At 43.6% G+C, this 26805-nt stretch overlaps 1 protein-coding gene across 11 annotated transcripts in view; it reads left to right on the plus strand.

Annotated features, from left to right (window-relative positions):
- AFDN (afadin, adherens junction formation factor) overlaps nt 1-26805 on the plus strand; it is a 214164-nt gene that overhangs the window by 84378 nt on the left and 102981 nt on the right. For 7 of the 11 annotated variants that reach the window (XM_038765853.1, XM_038765860.1, XM_038765910.1 and 4 more), the window contains exons 3-8: nt 3976-4091; nt 7089-7252; nt 10792-10952; nt 11068-11225; nt 20767-20878; nt 23244-23411. In XM_038765853.1, the coding sequence (XP_038621781.1) occupies nt 3976-4091; nt 7089-7252; nt 10792-10952; nt 11068-11225; nt 20767-20878; nt 23244-23411 (879 nt within the window). The remainder of the gene's footprint in view (nt 1-3975; nt 4092-7088; nt 7253-10791; nt 10953-11067; nt 11226-20766; nt 20879-23243; nt 23412-26805) is intronic. The other 4 variants (XM_038765869.1, XM_038765880.1, XM_038765894.1 and 1 more) reach the window with 2 other exon arrangements.

The following is a 26805-nucleotide window of genomic DNA, read 5'->3' on the forward strand; positions in this document are numbered from 1 at the left end:
CCATTTGAGGTAAACTATCGTGGTCCTTTTTTCCTCTGGCCGCTTCTAGAGCTTGCCCCAGTTCCCGAAAGATCAACTTTGGTTTCCTTTCGTCGCCCCTGTACGATGGCACTTTAGCAGCTTAGCCCAGATGGTCATCGCCTCCGTGCCTGCGATCCCTCGTTGGAGTGGGTCTTTAATATTCCAGACAAATTCTTCCCATTTTATGCCAACTGTCTGCCCGAGGGAGAGCAGATGGAGTTGGTCAAGCGATTTATCATCATAGCCCCCACGACCCACGGCTGTTATACAGCACTGTGACGCCAGCAGCGTGGTAGAAGGTCCCCTCTGTCTCCCGACTGACTCTCTTACCTTCTAGTGATTGTAATGATCATTCTGGTATTTGTCAAGCACTTACTATGTGCCAGGCACTGTACCAAGCGCTGGGGTGGATACAAGCCCTGGGTTGGACACAGGCCCTGTCCCATGCGGGGCTTGCAGTCTTAATGCCCATTTTACAGATGAGGAAACGGAGGCCCAGAGAAGTGAAGTGACTTGCCCAAGATGCCACAGCCGAGAAGTGGCAGAGCCGGGGTTAGAAGCCACAACCTCTGACCTCCAGGCCTATCCACCACTCCATGCTGCTTCCTAGTGATGATGCTCCAGTGTCCCAAATTCTGTACTGGCCACCCACTTCTGACTCGTGACCCGTCATCTATAACAGCATTTCACGAGGACGGCCCCAACAAGGAGCAGGATTTTTTGAGGACTGTGAGGCCATTGAGGATACCATGGGAACGGTCACTCAAGCAGTTGTATTTATTGAGCGCATACTGTGTGCAGAGCACTGTACTAACCTCTTGAAAGAGCACAATATAACAATAAACAGCCACATTTCCTGCCCACAGTGAGCTTGCAATCTAGAGGAACAGGCTCCAGGGTGCTAATTGGAGTCTGGACTCTGCCTTTTTCAGTACTGGACAATTTGCATGTTCTTGCACCGTGGGAGCTCACAGAGGAGGGTTTCCCCCACATTTATCTTTACATCGGTCAGTCAGTGGTGTTTATTGGGCGCTTCCTATATGCAGGGCATCTTGAATTTTACATGATGCTAGATCCTCCTTCATCCCTCACTTGGGAATGCAGGGGTGCAAGTGTTTTGAGAGAATAGGTCAGGATGAGAATGGTTGTTGCCATTTGTGTTAAGAAAAGATGCCCTGAAGCATCCTTGTTAGAATTCTAACGGTGTTCCCTTGCAGGGTCATCTCGTGGTGTTGGATTTTTCTGTATGGCCAAACCTGCAAAAAAAAAAAAAAAACAACCCAAATGCCCTCGCTGATTAGAAAATGTTTATGATGTCTAGGAAGACCATGTGCGGATCCTGGTTTCACTCTCCACACTTCTCCCACAACTCTCTGTCAATAGTACCTTGACAAGACTGAGGACTTCACTGGTTTCCCGAAAGTATTTTTTGTGCCAGCCGGTTGTTTAGATGGTTGACAGTTACTCTCCTAGGACCAGTGAACGGAAGAGACCCCATCCATGTTGATATATATATATATATATTTTTTTTTTTTTTTGCAAAAGACCCAGTTGATTTTCCCATGCAGATGGACATTGTGCCTACCTGTTTTCAGAATACCAGATTTTACCCAATAGATCAGCAAGGTGGTTGGGGAACTCTTGGCTTAGCGGCTAGAGCACAGGCCTGGGTTAGGTATGGGAGTTAGATACTAAAGCGGCATGGCTTAATGGGCCTCGGAGTCAGAAGGACCTGGGTTCTAATCCTGCCTCTCTAACATGTCTACTGTGTGACCTGGGGCAAGTCATTTCACTTCTCCGTGCCTCGGTTACCTCATCTGTAAAATGGGTATAAGAGTGTGAGCCCCATGTGGGACAAGGACTCTGTCCAACCTGATTAACTTGTATCATCCCCAGTGCCTAAAGCAGTGCTTGGCCCATAGTAAGCGCTTAACAACTATTATTGTTATTATCATTATTATTATTATTATTATTATTATTATTATTATTATTATCCCACTGGGTGTAGTGTGCTGTAATTACCTTTTAGGAAGTAGTAAACAATCAGTGGTATTTATTGAGCGCTTGAGAATGGCAGTACAAGAACGGTCAAGTTCCTTTCGCTCAAGGTGCTTCCCCTCCATTAGGGGAGGCAGACATTAAAGTATGTACAAATAGAGTAAGTAAAATAAGTAATTGATTACATCATTAGACATATGTATAGAACTGCTGAGGATGAGTAGAAGTGAGTACTTATGTGTTAGAGAGGGCTGATTGATTTCTACAACTTGGATTGCAGGACATGAATCACTGAAGGCTTGAGGAAGCGGGTAGGATTTCAGGGGGATTTTGAAATTGGGGAGGGTTGAGGTCTGCCAGGTTTGGGGCTGAGGTCTGTCAGGCTTGGGGAGGGAGGAAGTTTCATGCTGGGGGAACAGTCCAAGCCAAAGGATTGAGGCAGGAAAATAGAGTAAAGAACAATTAAGTTAGTTTGGAGGAAGGGGTGTTGTGGAGCAAGAGTAGAGCAAGCGAAAAAGACAGATGTGTAAGGTGGGGTGAGTTGGTTTGCAGATATGGAGGGGGAGGTGAATTGATGTAGAGTCAGGAATTTTTGCTTGATGCAGAAGGACAAGGAGCCAGTGGAGAGTTTTGTTGTCTGGAGGGAGAGATGGGTGCCAAGTGACTCTCCTAGGTGATCCTAACAGCAGTGGTTGGTAGAGATTGGAAGGGGGAGAGGCAAGAAAGTGGGAGACCGGCAAGGAGTCCGATAGGGTAATGTGGCTGCCATCTGGCCTTCTAGACTGGCCCTTCTAGACTGTGATCCCACTGTTGGGTAGGGACTGCCTCTATATGTTGCCAACTTGTACTTCCCAAGCGCGTAGTACAGTGCTCTGCACACAGTAAGCGCTCAATAAATACAATTGAATGAATGAATCTGGCTGGAGTTTTCACTAGGGCGGTAGCGGTTGGGTTGAAGAGGAAGGGGCTGATGTAGGAGATGTAGAAGAAAAGGGGCAGGATTAGGCTGGAGATTGAATGGGTGAATTGAAGGATGGTGAGGAGTTGCGGATAACTCTGAGGCTTCGGGCCTCTAGGTCAGGGAGGGTGGAGTGTTGGCGACAGAGATGAATCATTTTTTTGTGGGGGGGGGTTTATGGTGTTCGTTTAGCTCGTACTATTTGCCAGGCTCTGTCTGTCCTAAGCGCTGGGGTAGATACAAGATAATCAGGTTGGACCCAGCCCCTGTCCTACAAAGGGCTCGCAGTCTTAATCCCCATTTTACAGATGAGGCCCTTGAGGCCCAGAGAAGTGACTTGACTTGCCCGAGGTCACACAGCAGATAAGTAGCCGTGCTGGGATTAGAACCCAGGTCCTCTGATTCCCAGGCCTGTGCTCTTTCCGCTGGGCCGTGCTGCTTCTCTATAAATGAAGAGGAGTGTGTTTAGGGGAAAAAAATGAGGCATTCTGTTTTAGACGTACTGGATTTGAGGTAATGGGGGACAGCCTTGCCCCTGTGCCTCGGCAAGAGGAGATGCAGGATTGTAGGTTGCGGGGGTGGTCAGGCCAAATGAGGTAGAATTGAGAGTCGTCTGCATAGAACTGGGCTGAAGCTGGGTTAGTCGAGTCAGGGGCGGTGAGTCAGATAAGAGACCTACCAAAGGAGACAGAGGGATATAGGTCAGAGAGGAGGGAAAGCCAGGCTCATTCCACGGCAGCAAAATAAGGGAGGAAGGAGGGGATGCCAGTGTCACACTAGTGAGAGACCAGGTGGATTAGAACTGAGTGGAGTCCCTTGGACAAAATCGTGACTTGATCTTAACCCAATCCCAGTGTTGACACTGACACATTCCTGCCAATCTATTGTTCAGAAGAGCGGTTCCCGTTTTGGCTAAATGGAAACTAGAAACACGGAAGTCGTAGTAGTCCTTCACCAAATAACCTCCGGTTCTTCATTTTCCTTTTCATGTTTTGAAGAAGAAAGAAGATTGGATATAGACGAAAAGCCTCTGGTCGTTCAGTTAAACTGGAACAAAGACGATCGGGAGGGGAGGTTTGTTCTCAAGAATGAAAATGATTCTCTCCCTCCAAAGGTAGGAACCCCCTGACTTTGCCCAGTGATGCTAGTGTGTAGCAGAAGTGATGTGCTAACTGATTAGTACTATTGAGTAGTTTAATGAAGTCAGTTTACCAAATTCCATTTAACGGGCGCTTGCTCATTTTTGTGCTTTGGGATAAACTTTCATTATTCTTGCCACAAAAGTCTCTCTTCCCGCGGAAGGTAGGTGGTATGACTGCCTGTCCTCTCATCTCATCCCACCTACCGGTAGATATGCATCTGTCTTAAAGAGAAAATCACTGAGTGCCTTTAGCCCATTGATTTTTTTTCAAAGACCAAACTTCTGGTGATTGTTCTAGTCTTTATGCTACAGAGCTTTCTTTCTCAATTGCTGGTGCTTATTGAGTGCTTGCTGTGTGCAGAGCACTGTACATAGAGTCGGCAGACATGTTGCCTACCCATAACAAGCTTACAGTCTAGAATAGTCTCTTTCATAATTAATTAATTAAGTATTTTTGGTACCATCAGAATCTATTTTATTAAACACCTGTGATTCAGAAGTGTTTTATAAGAAATCCATTTCTTGAATTAGCTATTGTGTTGGCGTTTTCTGCTCAACCTTTTAAAATCTAAATTAGACACCTGTTTTGACTTTGACCTGCCCTGGAGTCAAAATGTCTACCTTAGGACCTCTTTCAGTGGTCAAATCCTGGTCCGTAGCATTCATATTGGGGATGGAGTAATAATAATAATTATGATATTTAAGCACTCACGATGTGCCGGGCACTGAACTAAGCACAGGGGTGGCTACAAGCAAATCGGGATGGACACAGTCCCTGTCCCACGCTGGGCTCACAGTCCCGTTCCCTATTTTCCCGATGAGGTAACTAAAGCCCAGAGAAGTGAAGTGACTTGCCCAAGGTCACACAGCAGGCAAGCGGTGGAGCCGGGATTAAAATCCATGACCTCTGACCCCCAGGCCGTGCTCTATCCACTACGCCGTGCTGAATTCAACCCTGGTAAAATAGGAAGTCCCCTAACAGCCTTTCTAGAATGAAAACTGAGGTTCAGCTTCATCCCAGCCTTTACCTTTGGGGCAACCTGGGCCTTTCCTTAGGTGGCCTTGGGCCTGACTCCTCCACGCCCCAACTCCCACCATGCAACCCCGACCAGAAGGAGCCACAGGGAACTGACAAAGAGGGGAGTTTTTGGCTACGTACCCTCCCAGGGCACCAGTCGTTCTCTTCCTCTACCGCCCTGGCCATCTCGGTCCAACCCTCTCCAAACCTTCTTCACTCCCTTGAGTCTGGGAAGCATTGGGGTTTGTGTGTCCAAATGTGTCCATTCAGGTCCCAACTTCCTCTCCCCAGGCCCTTCCCCTGGCAGCAGACTGTCCCCTTAGTCCCCTCACCCCTCCACGTAAAGTCCTTTAAGCAGTCGCTGGAGGCAGGGGAAGCGGCTGTTCCCACTGGAAAGTATTTTCATGTTCACCCCTGATTCAGGTGATGATGTTTTTCTGGGGCATCTCTTGTACATATTTTCCATCTGGTTAGACCCTTTAAAATAATGCAGATCGATTTATCATTTGCTATTGACTGCCGACAGAATTCTTGCAGTGTCAGTTTGAAATTTAAGCCTTGTAGGACAGTACTTTCATGTTCACCCTGATTCAGATGGTGGTGTTTTCCTGGGCACTTCTTGTACACATTTCAAATCTAGTTAGAGCCTTTAAAATAATGCAGATTGCTATATCGTTTGCTGACTGCCGACAGAGTTCTTTCAATTCCTTTTGAAATTTAAGCTTTGAGGCTATGGGATATGGCAAGTCCTCTAAGTTGTGGATCACTATCAGAGCTGTCATTTTACTCTGCTCTTGGAAATCTGTCAGTCAATGCATTTTTTGAGTGTTTATTGTGCACAGAACCTTTTACCTAGCACTTGGGCGAGTACAATGCAATGCGAAGCAATTGTACCTGCAATTATTCCATACCGGAGAATCTCTAAGGCTTTCATGTGTAACATGACAGGGTAGAGGCAAGATGGTTAGATGGTGGCTTTCAAAAGATTCCCCCATGAACATCAGTTTCCCTATTCACGTAAAGAAAGCTTTGGTAAATCAACTCTGATTCCTCGATTTGAAGTTTTCATTCAATCAGTCATATTTATTGAGCTAGTAGTGTGTGCAGAGCACTGTATTAAGGGCTCGGAAGAATACAATTTAACAGAGTTGGTCGATGCGTTGCCCACCCACGAGGAAGTTTTCTGCTTGTTCCTTATATAGGGCATGTTTTCAGAATTCTCCGTGGTCATGTGTACATAAGGGCTTCAGCTGGCAACTTTCTATTTTGGTGCAGAAACTCGGTCTGATTATCACTGAGGGTTTGGGACATGTGTTTTGTGTAGCCATCCTGAGGATGTACATGTTAATGAGCCAGAGAGAAATGCCTTCTTTTCTCCCCAGTTGATCTGAAGCTCAGAGCATCATATTCTCTCCAGTTTCTTGCCTCACCAAAGTAGGGTTTACAAAGATGAAAGTAAAAGCCAACTTGGGGACTTGTCAGCCGTAGCCAGGGCATTAATGGGGCCAAAGATCTAAGTACATAATTGAAGAAACCCTAAAACCGTGAATTATGTCAACAAGCTCTAGGAAGGAAATTGGGATGTTTAAACACAGTTTCAAGTAACATTGTCTTATTTTCAGTTGAGTCATCGACTTTCTTCTACTTGTATATAGATCTTTAGTAAGTAGAATAATGAAAATGAAGTAAGATCCTGTCAGGGTAGATGATCAGCACTTCACTACAAAATACGTGATTTCCTTTTAATGCAAATATTTCCTTTTTCATAAACCTCTCTGAGTGTTCATATTTAGAAATTGTGAATTTTCACAAGATTGCTCTTTTCCAGTTTCCCATTTTAAGCCTATCTAGCGTGTTTCCTGGTTCCTGTTGTCCAAATTTTCCAACCTCCATAATAGCAGTAAATATTGATTTGAGGTGGTGGGAGTGGTTATAGCGTTTCTTTTTTTCAGAAGGCTCAGAGCAACGGACCTGAGAAGCAGGAAAAAGAAGGGGTCATCCAGAACTTCAAACGGACGCTGTCCAAAAAGGAAAAGAAGGAGAAGAAGAAGAGGGAGAAAGAGGCACTGCGGCAGGCATCTGATAAAGATGACAGGCCTCTTCAGGGAGATGACATGTAAGTTTCATTATGTTATTTCTTCACTCGAAGAATTAAGATCTCATGGCTCCAATCCTTCTCCACTGTGATTACTCAGCAGATTAAAAAAAAAACCCAACATGTATTCAGGCCAGTGGGAGTGAAATATCATCTTTTCACTCCTTCTTTCCCTTCCTCCCCTCCCCAAGAATATCATCATCATCATCATCAATTGTATTTATTGAGCGCTTACTATGTGCAGAGCACTGTACTAAGCGCTTGGGAAGTACAAGCTGGCAACATCTAGAGACAGTCCCTACCCAACGGTGGGCTCACAGTCTAAAAGGGGGAGACAGAGAACAAAACCAAACATACTAACAAAATAAAATAAATAGACTAGATATGTACAAGTAAAATAAATAAATAAATAGAGTAATAAATGTGTACAAACATATATACATATATATAGGTGCTGTGGGGAAGGGAAGGAGGTAAGATGGGGGGGATGGAGAGGGGGACGAGGGGGAGAGGAAGGAAGGGGCTCAGTCTGGGAAGGCCTCCCTTCAACTCCCATCCCTTCCCCCCCATGTCCAGGCCCACCCCCATCCTCTCCTGGGGTCTCCTGGGGTCTCTTGCCATATAGTATGGCAAGACTGTCCCTATGCCCATTTATTGCTTCTGATAAACGTGTTCCAAAGGATGCCAACTGGAATGGAGAAGCAGTTTCTAGTGGCAATCAATCAATCAATCAATCAATCAACCGTATTTATTGAGCACTTACTGTGTGCAGAGCACTGTACTAAGCACTTGGGAAGTACAAGTTGGCAACATATAGAGACAGTCCCTACCCAGCAGTGGGCTCACAGTCTAGAAGGGGGAGACAGAGAACAAAACCAAACATAGTAAAATAAAATAAATAGAATAGATATGTACAAGTAAGATAAATAAATAGAGTAATAAATATGTACAAACATATATACATATATACAGGTGCTGTGGGGAAGGGAAGGAGGTAAGATGGGGGGATGGAGAGGGGGACGAGGGGGAAAGAACACGGGTCTCAGAGACCTGAGTTCTAATCCCACTTATGCCACTTCACTGCTGTGTGACCTCGGGCAAGTCACTTCCCTTCACTCTGCTTCTATTTTCTCATCTGTAAAATGGGGATTCAATACTTAATCTCCCTCTTACTTAAACTGTTAACCCCATGTGGGACAGGGACTCTGTTCAACCTGATGTTTTAAATCATTGATGTCTATCTGCCCTCCCCACTGCCCCCGCAGACTGTGAGCTTGTGGCTAGGGAATAGCAGTAGTAATAATAATAATGGCATTTATTAAGCGCTTACTATGTGCAAAGCACTGTTCTAAGCAGTGGGGAGGTTACAAGGCCCCGGGGGGCTCACAGTCTTCATCTCCATTTTACGGATGAGGTCACTGCGGCACACAGAAGTTAAGTGACTTGCCCAAAGTCACACAGCTAAGTGGCGGAGTCGGGATTTGAACCCATGACCTCTGACTCCACAGCCTGTGCTCATTCCACTGAGCCACGCTGTTTCTCTATGGGAAGGGAATGTCTGTTTATTGTTGTATTGTACTTTCCCAAGCACTTAGTACAGTGCTCTGCACATAGTAAGCGCATAATAAATGCAGTTGAATGAATGAAAATGAATGAATGATCTTATATCTACTCCAGTCCTTAATACAGTGCTTGGCACATAGTAAGCATTTAACAAACACCGTTATCATCTATTATTATTATAATGATGATGATGATGATAATTATGCTAGCCCTGGGGACCCCAGTTTCCTTACTTAAATATTGGACCTTTGTGTAGTGCACACCTTACCTTAAAGGCTTAGTGCAGTGCTCTGCACATTGTAAGTGCTCAATAAATACAATTGAATGAATGTTGGTTCTGAGCAGAGTTAGGAATGGGCCTTTTAAGATATTCATTTTCTTCTTCTCCCAGACATAGACCTGGCTAAAAGGAGAATTAAGGTGAATAGATTTATCAGTCTATCTGTCATATTTGTTGAGCTCTTACTTTGTGCAGAGTTTTGTAGTAAGTGCTTAGAAGAGCACAATATAACAGAGTTGGTAGGCGCATTCCCTGCCCACAGCGAGTTTACAGTCTAGATGTGGGGAGACATGTTAATACAAATAAATTATGGATATGCACGTAATTGCTGAGGGGCTGAGGGAGGGATGAATAAAGGGAGTAAATCAGGGCGATGTAGAAGGGAATGGGAAAAGAGGAAAGGGGAGCTTAGTCAGGGAAGGCCTCTTGGAGGAGATGGGCTTTGAAGGTGGGGATAGTAATTGTCTGTTGGCTATGAAGAGGAAGTATGTGGGTGAAAGGTCGGTGGCAAGATAGATGTGATTGAGGTATAGTGAGGTTAGCTTTAAAAGAATGAAGTGTGCAGGCTAGGTTGTAGGAGGGGAGCAGTGAGGTGAGGTTGGAAGGGGCAAGGTGACTGACTGCTTTGAAGCCAATGGTGAGGAGTTTCTGTTTGATGTGGAGGTGGATGGGCAGCCACTGGAGTTTTTTGAGGAGTGGGGAAACGTGTTCTGAACGTTTTTGTAGAAAAATGATCTGGGCAGCAGAGGAAGTATGGACTGGTATGGGGAGAGACAGGAGGCAGGGAAGTCAGCCAAGAGGCTGAAATAGTAATCAAGACATGACAGAATAAGTGCTTAGATTTAGAGTGGTGGCAGTTTGAATGGAGAGGAAAGGGTGAATTTTAGCAATGTTGTGAAGGTTGAACTGACAGGATTTTGTGATAGATTGAATATGTGGGTTGAGTGATAGAGAGGAGTCAACGATTCAGTACTCAAATACTCAGTCGTATTTATTGAGCGCTTACTGTGTGCAGAGCATTGTACTAAGCGCTTGAAAAGTACAATTCGGCAACAGAGACAATCCCTACCCAACAACAGACTCACAGACTAGAAGAGGGGAGACAGGCAACAAAACAAAACAAGTGGACAGGCAACGATGACGCCAAGGTTAAAGGCTTGAGAGGTGGTGCTGTTTACATTGACGGGAAAATCAAAGGGAGGACAGGAGGTGGGTGGGAAGATTAGGAGTTCTGTTTTGGACATGTTCAGTTGGAGTTGTCAGTGCGACATCCAAGAAGAGATGTCCTGAAGGCAGGAGGAAATGCAAGACTGAAGAGAGGGAGAGAGGTCAGGGCTGGAGAGGTAGATATGGGAAATGTCTCTCCAGAGGTGGTAGTTGAAGCCATGGAAGCTAATGAGTTCTCCAAGGGAGTGATTGGGTATAGATAGAGAATAGAATGGACCCAGAACAGGACAGAAGCATTTGAACTCTGTGATTTTTTGCCCTTCATAACTCTAAGTGTTTATTTCACATTTTAGTTTTAGTTTAGTTTAGTTTATCCTTTCATTTGAGGCACATGTCCTGCAAACCGTGGTTTAATTCACTCAATTAAGTCGTCCAAAAGAACTTTGCCCCGTTGCTTTTAAATAACTTCTTGGCTGTACACCCTGCATTTTAAAATACACTTTCCATCTTCTTCGGCGGTGATGGCATTTGGTTTCATTCCTTTTGGCAGTGAGAACTCCCGTCTGGCCGCCGAGGTATACAAAGATATGCCCGAAACCAGTTTTACCCGCACCATATCCAATCCGGAAGTGGTCATGAAGCGGCGGAGGCAGCAGAAACTGGAGAAAAGGATGCAGGAGTTTCGTAGCTCAGATGGGCGTCCTGATTCTGGTAAGGCTTCATGTTTTAAAAGACGGCAAGGGAGTTTTCTGTGCCTGGCAGCCCCTCGTCTGTGTCTGATAACATCAGATAATGTTACATACACCCTGGTTTTCTGTTTTTTCAGGTGGAACATTGAGAATTTACGCAGACAGTTTAAAACCAAATATCCCCTACAAGACAATCCTCCTGTCCACTACGGACACCACAGACTTTGCTGTTGCGGAAGCTTTGGAAAAGTACGGCCTGGAAAAGGAAAACCCCAGAGATTACTGTATTGCCCGGGTAAGTGGTTTTTCTAACACCCCCGTCTAAACCTGCATTAAATTAAAGAGAGGTTTATTTTGGAACAGGAGCCTTTTACTCAGTTTTCAAAAATATATTGAAAGGAATTAGAGCTCAGAAGAGTGTGTGTAATAATAACAGTCAATCAGTGGTATGGAGTGTTTACCATGCGCAGAGCACTGTACTAAACGCTTGGGAGAGGACAGAAGAGTAGGTGAACACCATTCCTGCTCAAAATGAGCTTAGGGTCTATGGGGGAAGACAGATTACAAAAAACAATATGGATGGCTTTGTACATATGTACTTCAGGTTGAAAATCAAATTGCTTAAGAAGTACGGACCCAAGTGTGTAAGGCAATTGAGAAAGGAGGGTAAATAGGGGAATTGAGAAGTTAGAGAAGATCTCTTGGAGGAGATATTATTTTAGTAGGATTTTGAAGATGGGAACAGTGGTCATCTGTCAGATATGCATGGGAAATTCCATGCATTCATGGAATTCCAGGGCAGAGGGAGGATGTGGGCAAGGAGCTAGTGGTGAGCTAGATGTGTTTGAGGTTCAGTGAGTAAGTGGGCAATAGAGAAGTCAAGTCTGTGGGTTGGGTGATAGTAGGAGGTAAAATAAGAAGGGAGACCTGATTGATTGTAGAAGCAGCATGGCTCAGTGGAAAGAGCACGGGCTTTGGAGTCAGAGGTCATGGGTTCAAATTCCAACTCCGCCAACTGTCAGCTGTGTGACTTTGGGCAAGTCACTTAACTTCTCTGTGCCTCAGTTACCTCATCTGTAAAATGGGGATTAAAACGGTGTGCCCCCCATGGGACAACCTGATCACCTTGTAACCTCCCAAGCGCTTAGAACAGTGCTTTGCACATAGTAGGTGCTTAACAAATACTATTATTATTATTATTATTATTATTATTTTATTATTGATGGTAAGGAGATTCTGTTTGATTTATCTATTCACAGCAGATCACACAGCAAACAAATGGCGGGGTCAGGATTAGAATCCAGGTCCTCTGACTCCCAGGACTATGGTCCTCCCTTTAGGCCACACTGCTTCTGACATATATTTGGGGATTAGAACCCAGGTCCTCTGACTCCCAGGCCATGCTCTTTCCAATGATGTTTTCATGGAATTTCAAATTTTTTTTCATTACCACCTCAAATTGCCAAAGATAATGAAATGATAATGTTACCTTTCATTATCAGTAAGGATTAGTGATAATAACACTAACAATAATGGTATTAAGTGCCTCCTATATGTTAGGTACTAAATGCTGGTGGATACAAGCAAATCAGGTTGGACACAGACCTTGTTTTACAAGAATCTCACAGTCCTAATCCCCATTTTACAGATGAGGGAACTGAGGCCCAGAGAAGTGAAGTGACGTACCCAAGGTCACACAGCAGTCAAGTGGTGGAGCTGAGATTAGAACCCAGGTCCTATCCACTAGGCCATGCTGCTTCTAGGCCATATGGTGTGAACATTAATGAAATATTGATTGCCCTTAACAAATTACGTTAAAACAAATATGGTAAACGCCAAAGCTTTTCAGTGGCATTATGATCATCATTTTAGATGTACTCCTACCTAAGAAGTGGTGATGCACCATATGAAAACTTATTTATGATGCAGGCAGAGTGTGTACTTGAATCGTCTTCATTAGTAAAGCATTGTAGCAGAAGGCTAAGCTGAATAGAACTGATGCAGTATTGTCCCATGAAATTAAATTGTCTCTCCATACTGAATTATAATCCTGGTAAAGGTCATAGTCATAGTGAATCAAAGAACGATTTTTGACTTATTCTCTAGAGTTGTTGATTGTTGAAAAATAAATTCTTCTTGCATCAGTATCCCTTATCCTCAGACTTGAAATGTCAATGCGAGATAAAATGAGTAAAACATGACATTATGTAGGGATGAAAAAGCTGATGGTATAACTCTGGAAAATAAGACTTGTCAGCAGTAATTGATGTGATCTGATGATTTAGATGGTTGGCATTTACTTTAGTTATTCAGTTGCCTTTTCAAATCGTACGTTGAGGTAGATGAAATGAAGAGGGGTGTGTGTGTGTGTGTGTGTTTGTGTGTGTGTGTGTGTGTGTGTGTGTGTGTGTGTTCTGAATTTTCATCTGAAACGCCCAAATGCCCAGAATAAATGCTTAATTTTGGATACATCTGCCTTCCATTGTGCGTGACGCATTGAGACCTATTTTCATTTGCGCAGTGGTGCTTCCTGCGCCCGACAACTCAAAGCGCATGTTATTTGTAGCTTTTCGTACAAAGTCAACGTTACCCATCTGCACGGACCTTTTCCGTAGCATTCAACCCTCATTCTTATGATCAGCCAACATTACCCATTTGAAAAGAGTTCTCCGCCATTTCGATGTTGCGAAAGTCAGCCCGCATTCACCTCTGGTGAATTGTGTAGTTGGCACATTCACGTCAAGATTGAACTATTTTATTTTGAAAGCTCTAGAGAAGTGTGATTTAGAAAAGGAAATCCTTAATGATAGCTTTATTGGCCGTGTAAGATTCTCTCTTTAATCCCCACATTATCTGCATCTGTTTTTAGTTATGTTTCTATTTATTTCTTTAAACTGCATACCCATCATTAAATATTAGGCAAAACATTGTTTTTAAAAGCCATATTTTCATATATATATTCATGCACACCAAAACACAGAGACTTGTACTAGAGACTTGTGAATGCATAACACAAATGAAAGCCGTGATAGATTTTAGTGACAAATAAACAAACGAACGGATAGATACATGAGGGCTGAGGTGGAAGATGAGGGGGTGAGGAGATTTCTTCTCCTCTTTTTAGGGGGCTTTTGACATGGCCAAGAGGAACAGCGTTCCAGACAAGGAGTGGGAGGCAGGAAAATAAAGAACAAAGGCCAGGTTTGCCTGGGAAGAGCGATAGACACAAATTAAGATGCAACACTCGAAAGCTTCTTGTGGGCAGGAAACAAGTCTACATTGCAGTGCTCTGCACATAGTAAGTGTTCAATAAATATGACTGATTGATTGAACAGTAAAATGGAACCTGCTAATGTAGCGCCTCGAAGCATTGGGTCTTCTGAGTGATTTTCTTAAAATAAACCTGTGAAAGATTTGAATCTGGATTAAAATAGTAGATAAACTCTTTTGGGGTTGTGTGCACCGTCATCCCAGGAATAGGTGGGCTTAAACTGGTTTCCGTTAAGGACGATGGGGTAGGACAAAAATTTCTCTTCTTCCAGCAGGGAAGAAGAGTATTGAAAAAGATGCGGTGTTTTCTAACAAAGCAGACCCCAGGAGTATAACCCTTTTTAAAACGGAGTAACCCAGGGAGATGAAGATGACATCATTTTTCATTCATTCAATCGTATTTATTGAGAGCTTACTGTGTGCAAAGCATTGTACTAAGTGCTAGGGCAAATACAACAGGAGAATTAACAGACTCATTCCCTGCACAGAGTGAGCTTTCAGCCTAGAGGAGGAAGCAATAATGTAAATAAATAATTTACTGGTATGTACATAAGTGCTGTGGGGTTGGGTGGCTGGCTCACTTGAGTGAAGTTTGGGTGTGGTCACTAGTGCAGTATTCAGTTTGGATTAGCATTGTCTCCCTGTTACTTCTGTTTCATTCCTTTTAACAATTTCATATTCCATCCTCCCCAGAAGGGGAAGAGCCTTGGAGAGGAGATGAAATTCAACTTAGTCAATTTAGTAACCAGTAGTTGGAACTAACAGTAAAGTGAGATGCTTTCAATCTCTCACTTTCATGTATTGATGCCATACTCTTCTCCATTAGCCTTGAAAAATCGTGAGTTGGATGTATTGCCCTTATAAACCTATAAATAATTGCCTTTGTACGGGTGGGTTAGGAGGTAATATGCACAAGAATACACACACACACACACACACACACATACATATATACATACATATATTCATATATGGATTCCTTTGTTTTTCATTCATTCACTTGTATTAAGTACTTACTGTGTGGCAAGCACTGCACTGAGTGCTTGGGAGAGTACAATATAGCAATAAACAGACACATTCCTTCCCCACAACAAGCTCACAGTCCAGAGCAGGAGAACAGTAGATATCCTGACAGATCATGACATGGATTGATCCTAAAATCCAATTCTGATATAGAGAATTCCCTAGGCTGGCTGAGATGATGCATCTTTTCTTGTTTGAATATTGCTTGGAGGCTCTCCTCCTGGTTTGGTGCCAGCCCTTCCGTATTTATTCCTTCTGTTGAGGTGAGAGGACCATTTCCAGATAGATTCAACTATCACAACACCAAGTTTTAATAATAATTATTATTATAGTATTCGGCAAGTACTCACTATGTACCTGGCACTTTACTAAGCACGGAGGTGAAAACAAGCAAATCAGGTTGGACAGAAGCCCTGTCCCACATGAGATCTTACATCACATCTTAAAGAGGAGGTAACTGAGGCACAGAGAAATGGTGACTTGCTGAAGGTCACACAGCAGACAAATGACAGAGCCGAGATTGGAACCCATGACCTTCTGACTCCCAGGACCGTGCTCCATCAACTACGGCATGGCACTGGGTTTAGCGGGAGCGAGAGGAGAGACAATTATGCCCATCACCCAACCCTCATTCTTGACCTGTATAGATCCCCCCAACAAATCCTGTTTAGTGTGGCTCCCTGATAGGGAGCATTTTCCCTTTCCTTTCTCCCATTCTTCTAGCTCTTTACATCGGAGCATCCTGGTCCCTTTTCCAGTAGGGAATGGCAAGCCTCTGCCATTTCTGCCCATCGGTGACAGAAGAATCGTGAGGTAGGGACTTTATCAATTCCCCTGATTATGTATCTGGGCAGGGGTCACCACTTAGTCCCCCATCTGCCCCGGGGAAGGGTAGGAAGTGGCTTGGGATAGCACATAGCAGTCATGGTTCCCCCATTATGACACGACAAGTCAGAAAGCTGGTACAGACCTTGCGTCTCCAGAATAGGGCTTAGACGATGCCCAGTCAATTCAAGAGTTACATGGGTGTCCTAAATGACACCGTCTCTGTGGACTTGTAATGGCCATGAGCCAGTTTTCAGCTGCTTCCCATTTTCCCCCTCTTTAATGAGAACCCATTTATTCTCATCAAATGTGTGTATTGATGGCTTAGATGTGAGGGGTGAATGAGAGAGCGGAGTCGAGGATGACAGCAAGGTTGTGGGCTTGTGAGACGGGAAGGACGGTAGTGCCGTCAACAGTGATGGGAAAGTCAGGGAGAGGGCAGGGTTTGGGAGGGAAGACAAGGAGTTCAGTCTTGGACATGTTGTGTTTTAGGTGGCGGGCAGCCATCCAGATGGAGATGTCCTGGAGGCAGGATGAGATGTGAGCCTGGAGGGAGGGGCAGAGATGTAGATCTGGGTGTTATCAGCGTAGAGATGATAGTTGAAACCGTGGGAGCGAATGAGTTCACCAAGGGAGTGAGTGTAGATCGAGAACAGAAGGGGACCAAGAACTGAACCTTGGGGTACCCCCACAGTAAGGGGATGGGAGGGGGAGGAGGAGCCTGCAAAAGAGACTGAGAATGAACGACCGGAGAGATAAGAGTAGAACCAGGAGAGGACAGAGTCTGTGAAGCCAAGGTTGGATAGCGTGTTGAGGAGAAGGGATGAAGACAGTAACTTAAAATAGACACAAGAATTTGCCAAGTGCTTGGATAGAAAACAACTTATGAAATAGGAAATGTAGGATTAGAATGATTAGTCCCTTTTTAGGACAGAAAACATTAAGTAATTGGGTCCCAGAGGGATTGGTGCTGGGATGGATTTTATTTAACATTCCCTGATGCTCTGGAAGAAGGAATGCCCTGTTGAATTTCGTAAATTGGGCAGTTTTATTCAGGTGATGGAATGCAGTGCAAAAAGGGGAAAACTACTGGAAAACCTCCTCAAGTCAAATTTCAAGGCAGGAAAGGGACAGATGAGCCTTAGAATAAGCAAGTGCATTTTGTCTATAGAAAAATAATCGCAACTACAACTTAATGAAATTAGGATCATTGTTGGCCGTTCCGTACAACATGGGCAGGGGATGTGTCTGTTTATTGTTGTATTGTACTCTCCCAAGCACTTTGTACAGTAAGTGCTCAATACATCTGACTGAATGAGTGAATTATTGATACAGGGGATGGTGGCAGCCAGGAAGGCTCAGGAAATGCCGAGTCTCCTCAGGAAGGAATTGAAAATTAAACCAAAAGTGTGATTCTAGCATAGAAAACCTTGCCATGTCCAATCAGCCTATCAGTCATTGGTATTTACTGTGTCCTTAGTGTCTGGTCAGAGTTCTCTACTAAGTGCTTGAAAGTTCAGTGTAACAAAGTTGGTAGATTCATTCCCTGCCCACCACGAGCTTGTCGTCGAGAGGGGGGAGACAGACATTAATATAAATAAATAAATTATGGATATGTACAGATGTGAGTCTGAGGGAGGGGTGAATAAATGGTGGAAATCCAAGTGCAAGGGCAATGCAGAAGGGGAAGGAGAAGAGGAAATGAGGGCTTAGGGAAGGCCTGTTGGAGGAGAGATTTGTCTTCAATAAGGTTTTGAAGATGAGGAGAGTGATCATCTGTCGGATATGAAGAGGGAGGGCGTTCCAGGCCAGAGGTAGGCCTTGGGTGAGAGGTCGGTGGCGAGATAAATGAGATTGAGGTACAGTGAGAAGGTTGGCATTAGAGGAACGGAATGGTGGGCTGGGTTGTAATAAGAAAGCAGCGAGAGAAAGTAAGAGGGGCAAGGTGATTGAGTGCTTTCAAGCCGACGGTAAGGAATTTCTATTTGATGTGGAGGTGCATGGGCAATAATCGGAGGTTTTTAAGGGGAGGGGAGAACTGAACGGTTTTGTAGAATAATGATCGGAGCAGCAGAGTGAAATATGGACTGGAGTGGGGTTAGACAAGAGCCAGTGAGGTCAGCAAGGAGGTTGATGCAATAATCAAGGTGGGATAGGATAAAGTGCTTGTATTAACATGCTAGCTGTTTGGATGGAGAGGAAAGGGTGGATTTTAGTGAGATTGTGAAGGTTGAAATGACAGGATTTGGAGAGAGGTTGAATAAGAGAGCTGAGTTGAGAATAACACCAAGGTTAAGGGCTTGTGAGAGAGCCAAGTTGGTGGTGCTGTTTATAGTGGTGGGAAAGTCAAGAGGAGGGTAAGGTTTGGATGGGAAGAGGAGGAGTTCTGTTTTGGACATGTTTAGTTTGAGGTGTCGGTGGGACATCCAAGTAGAGATATCCTGAAGGCAGGAGGAAATGCAGCTGCAGAAAAGGAGAGAGATCAGGGCTGGAGATGTAGATTTGGGAGTCATCCACACAGAGAAGCCATGGGAGCAAATGTGATGTCCATGGGAGTGTGTGTCGATGGAGATTAGAAGGGGACCCAGAACTGAGACTTGTCTGTGTGTCTGGGCACTACATTTGAGCAAGGGGACAGAAGAGGCACATAGAAAAGTAGCCAGAGTTACCCTAGGAATGGAGCAACCAGTGTATGATCAGTTTAAAAATTGGGGCTCCATTGGTTTACAGACCATGAAAGGTGTCAGGGCGAATACATTGTCAAGGGACCCCTATCCGATCCAGGTAGAATCCACTGAAATTTGAATATAGTAAATTCAGGACAAGGAAACACTTCTTCACGAGTGTGAGCTTGTCAAGTTGCACAAACTTGCTTCCCCAGGCAATAGAGAAGCGTTGGAGCAAGTTTTCAGAGGGGAAGAGTACATTCTACTTGCTAAGGCTCATCACTGACGTTGAGCGTGCTACAAACCTGTGCTAGTTTGCCGACTAGACTGTAAACTCCATGTGGGCAGGGCCTGCCAATGTCTACCCAGCGCTTAGAACAGTGCTCAGCGCTTAGAACAGTGCTTTGCACACAGTAAGCGCTTAACAAATACCATCATTATTATTATTATTACTACTGACACTATTGTCCTCTCCTAAGCATTAAAGTAGTGCTCTGCACACAGTAAGCACCCAGTAAGCAGCGTGGCATAGTAGACAGAGCCCGGGCCCAGGAGTCAGAAGGTCATGGGTTTTGACCTTGACTCCACCTCTTGTCTGCTTTGGGACTTTGGGCAAGTTACTTCACTTCTCTACGCCTCGGTTACCTCATCTGTAAAATGGGGATTGAGACTCTGAGCCCTACGTGGACAGGGACTGTGTCCAACCTGATTTGCTGGTATCCACCCCAGCATTTAGTACAAGCCTTGTTTTGTTTTGTTTTGATGTCTGCCTCCCACCTTCTAGACTGTGAGCCCGTTGTTGGGTAGGGATTGTCTCTATTTGTTGCCAAATTGTACTTTCTAAGTGCTTAGTACAGTGCTATGCACACAGAAAGTGCTCAGTAAATATGATTGATTGAATGAGTGAATGAATACAGTACCTGGCATATAGTAAGCGCTTAACAAATCGTTATTATCATTATTATTATTATTATTACATCCCATTGGTTGCTGGTTGCAACTGCAGTAGGATCAGAGACAAGTAGCTCCTGCAGCCAATGGGGCAGTCTGTTGGGGAAAACTTATGCTATGCTAAATTCAGTCAGTTGGGTTCCATCTGGCCTTTGACTCTGGTTGCGGATAAGGCAGAGTCATGATGTTTTTAACTGGAACAAGAATATTCTGAAGAGGAGAGTTTAGGAGGAAAGGTGAATCAATCAATGGCATTTATTGAGCACTTACTAGCACCCTATTAGTAATAATAATGATGGCATTTATTAAGTGCTTACTATGTGTAAAGCACTGTTTTAAGCGCTAGGGAGGTTACAAGGTGATCAGGTTGTCCCATGGGTGGCTCACAGTCTTAATCCCCATTTTACAGATGAGATAACCAAAAAATGGAGAAGTTAAGTGACTTGCCCAAAGTCACACAGCTGACAATTGGCGGAACTGGGATTTGAACCCATGAACTCTGAATCCAAAGCCTGTGCTCTTTCCACTGAGCTATGCTAGCGCTTTGGAGAATACAATGTAGCCGAATTGGTTGCAGCAATTCAGAAAGCAGGTGAAAATCAATGGTTCGAGACCACCAGATGTCAGGTTTGCAAGAAATATACAGAGAGAAGGTGATTTGAGTCCTTTAAGCAGATGAGTTGAGTAAAGTCACAAGATCAGGCTCCCCTGATGGATGGATAAAGTGCGGAGGAGCCAACAAGTTGTCCTGAGACATATCCAGCTGTTCAAAGATCACTGGAAGTTCAAGAAAAATTAGAATTAGGAAGAGGCAATTAAATTTATCCAGAAAGAGACTCTAAGGAAAGCAGTCTTGGTCCCTCTAAACTGTAGGCTTGTTATGGGCAGCAGCGTGTCTGCTATTTCTCTTGTATTGTACTCTCCCAAGTGCTTTGCACAATACTATCTGCACATAGTAAGTGCTCAGTAAATACCATTGACTGACTGAATGGAAGGAGCAAAATGGAAATTCTAAGGAGGTGAGGATATAAATTCTCAGTTCTTTCTGAAGATGTCACCTAGTGTGTTTGCAAGTTTTCACAGTTATTTTTCCCTCCGTAGGTGATGCTGCCTCCCGGAGCTCAACATTCTGATGAAAAAGGTGCTAAGGAGATTACTCTTGAAGATGATGAATGCCCGCTTCAGATCTTCAGGGATTGGCCAACTGACAAAGGTGACATTGGTGTGGTTTTTGCCATCTACCGTTTAATTCAGTCACTTGAACGGGATCCTCGCCCAGTTAAATTTATCCTTTCCTGTGAAGGACTTCACTTAAATCAGGGTCTTCCAATCATTCCATTGATGACACTTCACCGGTCATCAGATCGTGTCTGATGAGCAGCAGGGAGAAGCAGCGTGGCTTAATGGAAAGAGCATGGGTTTGGGAGTTCTAATCAATCAATCAATCAATCAATCATATTTATTGAGCACTTACTGTGTGCAGAGCACTGTACTAAGCACTTGGGAAGTACAAGTTGGCAACATATAGAGACAGTCCCTACCCAACAGTGGGCTCACAGTCTAAAAGGGGGAGACAGAGAACAAAAGCAAACATACTAACAAAATAAAATCAATAGAATAGATATGTACAAGTAAAATAAATAAATAAATAAATATGTACAAACATATATACATATATCCAGGTGCTGTGGGGAAGGGAAGGAGGTAATCCCGGCTCTGCCGCTTGTCCGCTGTGTGCTTTTGGGCAAGTCACTTAACTTATCTGTGCCTCAGTTTCCTCACTGACTTTGAACCCCACATGGGACATCCTAATTATCTTGTATCTACCCCAATGCTTGGCACATAATAAGCACTTAACAAATACCGTTATCATTATTATTATTGTTATTATCAGACCTCATCCATCCCTTCCTCAACCAATCCCCGTCATCCAGTCTCTTCCTGTTTGGCCAACCTGAGACAGTTGCCCTAATTTAACTTCTCATCAGCCCAGAAGGGCAAGCAATTGGGGACAGGCGGGAAGGCCTGAAGGAACAGTGGCTTTCGTGTTTTAGCTCTAGTGCCTCTTACCTTGTAGACCTCTCGAGCTGAAGAGAGTGGACGATTTTCCTCTCTCGGCATTTAGAATAAACAGTTGCTGCTTAATGTTCTCCCATGGTGGATTCCTGGGGCTAATAGCAGTCTCCCCTCCTTCTTTTGAGAGAGTGGCAGTTAGTTGAGAGAGAGAAAGCGAGGTTATAGCATTGCTTTGCAACTGGTGCTGTGTAATGGCCAAAGAACCTGGAAAGCACAGACACGAACCATGCAAAGGTATTCTATTCAGTTTTACTCGATATTTCTAGGCTGGAGCTAGACCAATAACTCCTTGCAAGATTGTAAACTCCTCTCCCAAGCACTTAGTAGTACAGTGCTCTGCACACTAAGTGCTTAATAAATACGATTGATTGATTGGAACTCCTGAAGTTGTGTTTGTCTTCTCTGCCCGGAGAGCCAGTGGAGCTAGGAACCAGCAAAAATGGATGTCCCAGCGGATTTGGATTAGCCACTGTTTTTCGAGAGCAGTAAAAAATCTTGTTCCCGGAGAGTCTTTCGGCCTGTAGAAGTCAATTCTAATTCCACGTTATTTTGAGTGAACCAGATAGGCTGATGAAGCCTCTGATAGCAAAACAGAAATTCGAGACCCTTCCTCCGTGCGCTGCCCACCATATGCGGCCTGGTCTTGTCTCTAGACTCAGCCGTACCCAAGCACAGCCTATTGACAAAGGAAGCCAGCCCAACTAGCAGTGGCCCGGGGCAAATGGGTCCTTGTCCCAATTTGCTTTACGCTCTCCCCATCCAGCCCCAGGGGTTAAATCCTGTAGCCTCCAGCGGGCTGTGCTTGGGTCCGTGCAGAATGAACCCTACAGGAAAAATGTCTAAGTAGTTGGAATTCAAGAGGTATGTTGAAGAGTTTTTTAAATTAATTCCCGTGCTATTTGTAGAGAGCTGTGCTCTTAATTAAAATGGTATTTGATGGGAGTAGCCAAGCCAGAATCCCCAATCCAGTGTTTTCAGGCAAAGGCTGAGAGAGGACATGAAATCGACAACAGGGATCAGGGTGAAGAAGCAGCATGATGTAGTGGATAGACTACAGGCCTGGGAGTTAGAAGGTCATGGGTTCTAATCCCATCTCCACTGCTTGTCTGCTGTGCGTCCTGGGGCAAGTCATGTCACTTCTCCGGACCTCAGTTACCTCATCTGTAAAGTGGGAGTTAAGACTTTGAGACCCATTTGGACAAGGACTAAGCGCTTAACCAATATTAAAAAAAAAATGTGGTCCAAGCTCTGAGAGAGCTTCCAATCCGATCTTATTAAGGTCCTGATTGTAAATATTTTATTATTGTCATATCATAAATGATACAGGTAAATAGTAAATGTTATCCAGATTTCCCGCCTATTCCATAGGGGATATTTTAAGTGAATTTGAAAGCCGTGATAATCAGTGTACAGGTGATAAGCTTCATTTCTCTGCCTTTCACCAGTTCCTCCCCTTCCATGGTAATTTTGAATTTTGATCACTTACAATGTTTTGTTTTCAGGAATTTTAGTTTTCCAGTTAAAGAGGCGCCCGGCCGATTACGTCCCAAAGAAATCGAAGAAACAGTCCGATGGAAAACCATTAAAGGGGAAAGACAGGGCTGATGGATCTCCCTATGGTTCTTCGCTTCCTCCGGAGAAGCTACCTTATTTAGTAGAATTAAGCCCAGGTAAGAGGAGTGGTTCAGCACAACTTATACATTATAAATAGCATGTTATATGAGAGCTGCATCTGTTTGGTGGGCTTTTCTTTCTGTAGCCTTTCTACTGACTTTATAGGTGTATATTTAATTGAGTGGTCAGGACTCAAAGGTTACACTACTGATAAGGAGATGCTTAAAGTGTGCACGAGTGTGGTTTGGTATGTCATTTGTTAAAAAAAACACTAAAGTTTGAGAATTGGTCAGTGTTTTGTAGAAATAATACATTTTTCTGTTGTATATAAAAGATATCCTTTTTTTTCTAAAGATGAGCTTCATGAAAAATTAATATTTGCAAGAGTTGGGGCCTAATAGCCACTGTATGGCTCCTTAAAAAATGATCTATTTCTCAGAAATGACTGGAAAGTATTTAGAGAATTAAAGCAAGCTAAATAGACTTCCCCTCATTTAAAGCAAATTTACTGAAGGTAGTAGAAATACCTGGAATTTCTTTTGTTTTCATTTGTAAGTGATCATTTCTTTTTCTGTGGCACAGAAGGAATCCAAATTCAAGAAAAAGGGTTTTGATACTCCAACCCACCCTTGCCCCGTACCATTAGAATGGTTAATGTCCAATTTCAGCTTTTTAATCTCATCAGTTTCGACTTGATAACCCAAACTAGCCTCTTTTGAGGTGCTGTCCTGAGAGTCAGTGGGTGGGCACACCGGTGCTGACGGGAAGTGGGACGAAAACTTTGACAGCCGTAATTGGGAATGGGGTAGGAAAGGTTCAAGAGGGCACACAAGGGGAAGCCAGCGGGGGAATTTACCTGATTGCCAGGTAGAATCGGATTCATCGATAGTTTTTATTGAACGCCTGCCTTGTGTAGAGCACTGGACTAGTTAGTCGGCTCAGTTCCTGCCCTTCCACTGCCTACAGCTTTAACAGGGAAGGTGAGCGCAAAATAATCATCAGGCAGAAGAGAAAAGAAAAGTGGAGGGAGAGATGAGTAAATGTTTAAATAGGGTATGTAAATCAGCCTGTACGAAAGCGGTTGAAAGTGCCTTGTGAGTGTAATTGATGCTGAAATGCTGAACTGGGAATTGTTGGGGAGGGGGTGAGGAGAAGAAAAATTAATTGGGGAAGGTCTCCAGGAAGGATGGGTGACTTAAGAAGGGCTTGGAAGATGGGAACCCCTTGAATTAGTATTTGAAGGAGGAGTTCAAGAAAGGATAATCCCCCTCACCCTCCCCTTGTCCTTCCAAGCCGTGTATAACAGTGCTCCTGAGAGAAAATTGTTGATTTGTGATTTGGGGTCCAGTTTTCAGGAATCAACTGTGTCAGAAATCCAAGAACTACCTGGTTTAACAAAGCAATTTACCCCTTATTTAAAGTCAGGTTACCTAACCTGTTTTGTTCTTGGTCTTCTGTTTTCAAAACCAAATTATTTAATATACCACCTGTTGCCAAAGTCAGGTAACTTAAAATCAGAATTTAGTATGATGTAAGTTCTAATTACTTGAAGTCTTTTACCATGAGGCTAGCATAATTTCTAAGACTACCCTGAAGCACACTAGAAGATCAAGCAAGTTATGCCTGTACTCTCTTATTTGACTGGATGTTGCTCTGATTATTTTATGGCAGTGCAGAATATCATAGCTTTGTTCATACTTTTCTATAATTTATAAGAATTAAGCTCATGGCGGTATGGTCCTCAGAAGTTAATTTGATACTGTGTCCCTAAGAACAAAGCATTTTGAGTTTCTTTTAATTTTAAATTGCATTTTAATTGGTGTAACTTCCCCCTTTCTTCTCTTTTTTCCCTTCCAACATCCTTGTTTTCAGGTCAGTACTTGGATGAGTAATGTAATTTTACATTATTTAGAAGCACATCTCTCTGTTTGTTTAGAAAGTTGATTATTCTGTTTTTTTGGCTTGGTAAGATCATTTTATTGACTTCTTATTTGGAGGGCTCAGGAGGATATTTCTTACAAAAGATCAGCATCCACCAGCATGGCCTAGTGGGTAGAGAACGGGCCTCGGAGGCAGAAAGACGTGGGTTCTAATCCCGGCTTCACAACTTGCCTGCTGGGTGACCTTGGGCAAGTCACTTAACTTCTCTGTGTCTCAACTTCCTCATCTGCAAAATTGGGGGTTAATAATTAATAGTGATGGTATTTAACTGCTTACTATATGCCAACACTGTACTAAGTTCTGGAAAGACGGCACGATCTGTGTGGGACAGGGACTGTGTCCAACCTGCTTATCTTGTATCTACCCAGTGCTTAGAACAGTGTCTAGCACTTAGTAAGCACTTAACAGCTACTATTTTAAAAAATAATACTTCTGTGTATGGGCAAAAAAGTCTTCTAGCAATGACAAATTAAATAGGGCAATGTGATATGTGAGTTGTTACATTTTCTCTGAATGACCTTCAAAGTAGTGATGTAAAATTATATAGAAGTTTGGAGGTGTGTCCTTACCATGGGGAAGAGTTATTTTTGTGTTTATCTGGTGTTTGTTAAGCACTTCATATGTGCCAGGCACTGTACTAAGTGCCAGGGTAGATACAAGTTAATCAGGTTGGACAGAGTCCCTGTCCCACTTGGGGCTCACAATCTTTATTTCTTATTTTACAGATGAGGTAACCAAGGCACAGAGAAGTTAAGTGGCTTGTCCAGGGTCACACAGCAGATAAGTGGCAGAGCTGGGATCAGAACCCAGGGCCTTCTGACTCCCAAGCCCCCGTGCTCTATCCACTAGGCCATGCTGCTTCTCAATGGATATTTCCTGTCCATTTCTTACAACTAATCTGTCATGACAAATTGTAAATATAGGTCATGCATTTTCTTTCTCTCTCTCTTCGTGAGATGGAGGTACTGTTGATAGGTTGGCATTAAAGGGGCAAAGTATGTGTGCTAGGTTGAAGGTAGGAGGGGGAGAGCTGACTAGAGTACCTTAAAGCAATTTATTTTAATGGTGTGAATTTTGGTTGTTGAATTTTTAATTTAATCTTAATTCATAATTCATTCCTATTGTTGTGTGTGTCTGGCCTGAGCACTTAGTACAGTATTAGGCATCTACTAAAACCTACAAAACACCTAAATGTAAAAAAAAAAAACAGTTCATCTCACTGGCAGCAGCATAGCAATAGACCATGGTCCTGGGAGTCAGAAGGTTATGGGCTGTAATTCCACTCCCTCATTTGTCTGCTTTGTGACCTTGGGCAAGTCAGTTCACTTCTCTGTGTCTCAGTTACCTCCTCTGTAAAATGGGGAGTGAGACTCTGAGCCCCACGTGAGACAGAGACCCCATTTGCTTGTATCCACTACAGTGCCTGACACATAGTAAGCTTTTAACAAATACTATGATGATTATTATTATTAATGGAGGAATACGTAGATGCCTGTTACAAAGCCCCTC

The sequence above is a fragment of the Tachyglossus aculeatus genome, chromosome 2 (assembly GCF_015852505.1).
Source record: "Tachyglossus aculeatus isolate mTacAcu1 chromosome 2, mTacAcu1.pri, whole genome shotgun sequence".
NCBI classification, from domain to species: domain Eukaryota; kingdom Metazoa; phylum Chordata; class Mammalia; order Monotremata; family Tachyglossidae; genus Tachyglossus; species Tachyglossus aculeatus.